Source organism: Lucilia cuprina, chromosome 3 (assembly GCF_022045245.1).
Source record: "Lucilia cuprina isolate Lc7/37 chromosome 3, ASM2204524v1, whole genome shotgun sequence".
Classification (NCBI taxonomy): Eukaryota; Metazoa; Arthropoda; class Insecta; order Diptera; family Calliphoridae; genus Lucilia; species Lucilia cuprina.
Genome location: NC_060951.1, coordinates 55,718,858 through 55,725,078, shown reverse-complemented (window position 1 = coordinate 55,725,078; position 6,221 = coordinate 55,718,858). Strand labels below are relative to the sequence as shown.

The 6,221-nt window shown below is 26.6% G+C and overlaps 1 protein-coding gene across 1 annotated transcript; it reads left to right on the top strand.

Moving 5' to 3' along the window:
• Nucleotides 1–1,019: 1,019 nt before the first annotated feature.
• LOC111683809 (trypsin-1) lies at nucleotides 1,020–5,494 on the top strand. Its single transcript, XM_023445916.2, has 4 exons — nucleotides 1,020–1,257; nucleotides 4,295–4,499; nucleotides 4,571–4,874; nucleotides 4,940–5,494. Exons 1-4 carry the CDS (start codon nucleotides 1,182–1,184, stop codon nucleotides 5,294–5,296), a joined length of 942 nt encoding a protein of 313 aa, XP_023301684.2. The 5' UTR covers nucleotides 1,020–1,181; the 3' UTR covers nucleotides 5,297–5,494.
• Nucleotides 5,495–6,221: the final 727 nt, after the last annotated feature.

Below are 6,221 nucleotides of genomic sequence, written 5' to 3'. Positions count from 1 at the left end.
ATCTATCTATCTATCTATCTATCTATCTATCTATCTATCTATCTATCTATCTATCTATCTATCTATCTATCTATCTATCTATCTATCTATCTATCTCTCTATCTATATGTATGTATATTTAAGGAATTGTTCCTGTTTAGTTTCAAACGATCAATTAGGATCGAGTTGATAACTCACAGTTGTCTTAATATTCGTCGATTTAAAACAAAATCTCAGCTTCAATTTATTTAGATTAAAATATTAAGTATATGCTGAATTAATAGACTTGATAGTCTCATAAAAATATATAATTTTGTACTTTAACCTCATTTTGTTTTTCATAAAATAAAACTAAACTGAAAACATACAAAGTGCAATTTGTAAAAAATATAAATAATGATTTTAGTTTATTTACCTTTTTAGCGATGAGGCAGGCACGCTTCTGAAAATAACAACAAAGAATATATTTTAATAAATATGTTTAAAAATTTATTTAAGAAAACAAAGCATAAATAAAAAGGTAAACAAAGTAATTATCAGTATAAAATTATAAAAGAATTATAAAAATTTTCTAACAACAATAAAACAAGAAACTACTTGAATTGAAATATGCATTCGAAACAGTTGGCTGAATTGTTATCAAGACATAGAAAAATACATATCGATATATAGAAGCAAATAATATCGGGTTTTATAAGATAAATAATTATTTAGTTACTGTTATTATAGGTAAAACCAATTAAAGTATATTTTCTATGGATAATCTTTGCATAAGTCTGAAAGTAAATTTGATCGTTAGAAAATATTTATATGTATGTAGTCGTCTTCGAAAGTCTCTTATTACTTATAATAAGAGTTTATAGTATTTTTTTGCTGATAACATTTCTAACATTTAAAAATATTTTTTATTTTAAATTTCTTTTAGTCTTTATCAATATCGGACTTAAATTTTATACGCGAACAACAACAAACAAATTATAGTATTTATTTCTTTTTTGCAAATCCATCGAAGGTTTCTTTTAATAATAAATTTACCTCAAGTTTAATTAGTTGGTGACCTTTAATTTGAGCAGAGTGTTTAATAAAAACAGATTTGGTGTATTAATCCTTGTTGTTGGTTTAAATTTAATTAGTATTAAACATTTAAAGAAGTCCTTATAAAAATTAATTAAATTAATAACAAAAAATAAAATAAATTTAAAATGTATTCAAATGAAGATATGAAGAAAATTGCAAAAATCTTTATAGTGATTTTTCTATGCAGTGAAATGCAACCAAGTAAGTGTAATAAACCGTAATAAAGATTTTGGAAAATTTAAATTTTTTTCTAAAATTTTCCATTGATTTTTAAGTGAAATTTTAAAAAATATTTTTAATTACTTATTATAATGAAATATTTGTGACAACAAGAAACAATTTCTATCTCAAATAATACAAAAAAAAAAAATTATTCTCTTTATTTTTGTATATAATTTTATTATCCTTTTTGCAATTTCTATATAGTATACATATTTTGAATTCTTATAGATAATACGATACGACAGTGGTTGTGAATTGTGTAAATGTATTTAGCAATCAAATTCGGAATTTTTCGAATTGAATTACATTTATTGTTTTTTAATTTAATCAGAAGAAATTGAGATTTTTGTCTGCGACTGATAACATTATAATTTTGTTTAAATAAAAAGTCTTACTCTAATCCTTTTGATTTTTTACTGGTGTCATACTGCCGAGTCATTTTCCTATATTACGCAACTTTTTTATTATCTAAACTAGCTATACCTTTTATTATTCTATGAATAATCTGACAATTTCCAAGAAATACGAAATTGTGTATTTAATTCATATAAGTACATATGTGGTGCCAAGCCCCCATTTGAAAATCCACCCAATATTCTCTAAATGTTTACATGAATGTCAAAGTTCTTCATGTATTATTTAAGGATTCTATCTCTAATAGTTTCTTAGATATACATTTTTTTATTTAATTCATGATGGGCCTTCAAGCTTCTCCAGATTAAAGTCCGCTCTTTTTCCTCGAAAAACTTCAGATAAATATTAAAATAAATTGTGGAAATTTTAAAAAATCTAGTTCTATTAGTTTTCCAGATAAACGAATTTTTGTATTTATATGAGAGGTGCCACGCCCCCTAAAGATAGTCCGCCAACTTTTTGTCCAAAATAATCCTATTGGCACTAAAGTGGTTCCGACAAAATTTAACGACTCTAACTGTTATATTATTTCAAATATAAGGATTTTATATTTTCTTAATATGGGCGTGGCTCCTCGCCTACTTAAAAGTTCAAAATAAAATGTAGCCTATAACCTTTTCCAGAATACGTTGAGAAAAATAAAATCGGTTCTACCGTATAGTAGTCTATAACGTTAAAACATACAGACAAACACACATTAATCTTTATATATGATGTTCAATCGATAAGCCACTTTGTGACCTAATATTGTTTGAACTATATTTAATTTCCTGTTTTCCTAAATACATACGAACATTTCATTCGTATTTCTTTTTGAAAACAACAACAATTTTTGATATTTGTTATTTTCAATATAAAAAATGGTGGGAACATGTCCTAATATTAGCTTGATCAATTGTAAATGGCTATTGCCATTGATCTTTTGTATCGGCTAATCACTATAGCACTTGACTTTTAAAGAAAACAAAGTATTTATGTGATTTTTATCGATCGTAAATTCGATATTAACTTGAATTTTTTATTGACTGAAAAAAATAACCTTTGAACATAAAAAATCTTACTAGAATAAAGTATTTGATATGTAAGAGTTCTTTATTCGGCTGTGGCGAATCTTATATACCCTTCACTACCTTTATTAAAACACAATCATAAACGTATATAAAATTTTATATACATATGGGGTATCTTTCGAAGTGAAAACTATGTGTTATCAAAGTGTCTAAGAATGTTGCGTTATTGAAATAATAACGATGTACTATCGAAATCACAACGATGCATTGCCGAAATAAAATAATGAATACTCCAAATGATAAATGTATGTTATTGCAATGCAATTGTATGTATATACAACGATGGTTGTCAAAATGATAACTGGTGTTATTAAAATTTTATATATACCATACGTTAACAAACGTAGTGAGCATACTTTTAGCATTTTTAAATTGTTAGTATTCTTTTATGCAATGACAACGAGACGTTATAAAATTAACAACGGTGGTTGTCAACATGAGGAGAAATGTGCCCTGATCATTGCGAAAATCGGCATTATCTTTTAAGTTCATAGGTATAGGCTTATTAAATACTTTAATTACCACTTTTATTACCATGTAAGGAGTTATGCTAAATTGATCTACACAATAGCATTTTAAGTCATTAGTGATGTCATTGGAGGCAAATACTTACAATTAATTAGTAATCGTTGTAAATCGATGAAAACTCGTATACAGGAAGCTATTATATAACACATTATGCATAAGTCCTTTTTCGACTATTTCTATGAAATCTAGGCGATATATAGTAGACACTGAAAATAATGTTAAGGGATTACCTTTTCCTTGAATCTGAGATCTTGTAGAACTAAAATTTTTACTTTCCTTTGTTTTAGCATTATAAAACGTGTCAAAATTCACGTTTCCTTTAAAGAATTTAACATTTTAACAATTATTGATAAAAAATGTTAAAGAAAATGTTTCAAAAATACCCTGATATCTCTGCCATTTACTTTTTTATTAACATTTTAAAAAGCATATTATAAATTTCTATTACGAATGCAGTTTTCTAGTTAGTAACTAATAATTTGAAGTCATTGTCAAGGTATATTATTATTTTACCAATAAATAAAAAACCCCATAAAGAAATTTAGAATAAAAATTCAATTTTATCTTTGCGATTAATCAAAATAAGATTTTAGTATTAAAGTATTTTAGTATAAAAACATCGTATGATTCTTGTTTATAAAAAATTTTAATAAAGCATAAATTAAAATAACGGTTACCAAGCTGCAGGGGGTCTCTGTTATCAGTTTAAAATATTTTTCCAAAACCTAAGTATTGTGGTAGGTAAAATGAAAACAAAGTAATAATAAAATTTCCTCTTCAGCACGAGTAATGATAAGATTTTTTTATTATTTTTAAATATAAATATTAGCGATTGAGAAAAAAGTAATCGAATATAGAAAATGTAACCGTTAAGACTGGGTTTTACAGTTCCCACTAAGGAAGGATATTACTGTTAAGTTTGAAATTTTCAAACTTAAGTAAAATTTGGTCAAAAAAGAGAGATCAACAATTAACTCTAAGAAATCTTTTTCAATATCTTTCAGGTGTCACCCAAAATAACTCCTATGAACAACGTGTTTTATACTACAGCTCCCATGTTAATACAACACAGGCCTCTTTTAGTAATGCCCAACATCATGCCTCTATACGTTTAAAAGATCACGATCAAAATTTTGGTAATGGTCATATATGTTCAGGCGTCGTTATAGGCCCCTCGGTGGTCTTAACTACAGCTCAATGTGTTTATAAGTAAGTAACGCTAAATGCTATAGCAAATAAAATACAATAATAACTATTGGCATATATTTTCTGCTTAACAGTTATAATAAAAATAAACCTTATCATCCATCTGAATTAAAAGTGGTCTTGGCTTCGCTCAGTCGTTACCAACTGCAAGAACAAACACTAATATACAGTGTGACTCACAGTTATCAGCCAAAAACTTTTGATACCCTAAGACTACGTGATAATGTGGCCATATTAATGTTGGAACGTGATATACCAGAAATGAATGAATATGTGCAAGCGATTACTTTGCCACAAGCAAAAGTATACAACACTAATTGGTATGATAAACAAAATGGTGGAGAATTTAAGGTGACCACTTGGTTGAAAACTCACGAAGTAAGTTTGCAACTTTAATAATAATTTTTTTTATTAATTAAATAATAATATTTCCTTTATTTTAGGATTTACATTTAAATCACTTAATGCTTTTAAATGCTTCCCAAGTAAGTGATGAAACCTGTTTGCAGTATTATGGCAAAACACTTTTCACCACCGGCATGTTGTGCATCAACACCAATGAATCTTTAGAAGAAGATTTTGGTTCTCCTTTATTTGTTGATAACAAACTTGTGGGTCTACGTAGTTTAGCCTCGGGTCATTTATCTCCTGCCATTTACACTGATGTTTCGCATCATGCGAAATGGATAAGTGAAATTATTGGCGATGGTACTAATCAAAATAGTTCCATTTGGGGTTCAATGGGTTTTTTGCTATTAACCTATGTGGCCTTAAAACGCAGTAAATTTATGAAGTTGTAAATAGTTTTGAAAAATATTTATAGCAACTAAATTATTTATTTCTATAGTTTGTAGTTTTAAGTTTATCTCTCAGTTAGTTTAATTCAAATAATAGTTAATAAGTTTTTGTTAAGAGTACAAAGTAGAATCTGAAACAGTTCGAAACAGTTTTTTGTAAAAATATGAAAAATAAATAATATTTTATAAAATCTTATTTAGTTGAAAAAAATGTAGTTTTAAATTTCCTTCTATTTCATTGTATTTGTAAGATCTAGCTAGATCTTCTTTAGATTGTATCTGGATCACTTTTCTTAAGAAACATTCGATTGATTTATACAAAATTTTCTAAATATAATTTTTAGATAATTTTTTACACATAAATTTTGTCGATCTGGTCTCTATACAAAATCTTTTAATTAGTTTTTAATACAAAATCTGTCGTTCAGCTTTTTTACAGAAAATTTCTCGATCACGTTTCTTACCTAAGCAAATCTCGTTTCGTCTACGTAATTTATATTGATCAGTTATTCATCTCTCATAGAGAATAATATCACACGATCAGTTTCCTATATAAGTTCTCCTGATCACATTTCTATCTAAAATCTCACAATCAGTGTTCCTTCGTTTAGTTTTCTATATGGAATTTGTGGATCATATTTTATGCACAAAGTCTGTCGATCACTTTATTATATTAAATTTCCGATCAGTTTTCTAAAAAGAAAATTTCTCTCTTTAAGATTTTTAAAAAGAAATTATCTTCAACAGCGTTCATACAGTTTTTTGAAGAATATCATTCGATCAGTTTTCTATAGAAGATCTTTTGATCACATTTCTATCTTAAATCTTATAATAAGTTTTCAATAGAAAATGTTTTGAACAGTTTAATATAGAAATGCAGATCAATTTTCTAATTGTTCGATCAGTTCTTTCGATCAATTCTTTTTAT

What these genes read in the sequence shown, in the direction of transcription:
- LOC111683809 (XM_023445916.2), top strand. Translation starts at nt 1,182, where the DNA reads ATGTATTCAAATGAAGATATGAAGAAAATTGCAAAAATCTTTATAGTG. An exon ending in ATGCAGTGAAATGCAACCAA is followed by an intron (nt 1,258 to 4,294) that starts GTAAGTGTAATA and finishes AATATCTTTCAG; the next exon opens with GTGTCACCCAAAATAACTCC. An exon ending in CTTGGTTGAAAACTCACGAA is followed by an intron (nt 4,875 to 4,939) that starts GTAAGTTTGCAA and finishes CCTTTATTTTAG; the next exon opens with GATTTACATTTAAATCACTT.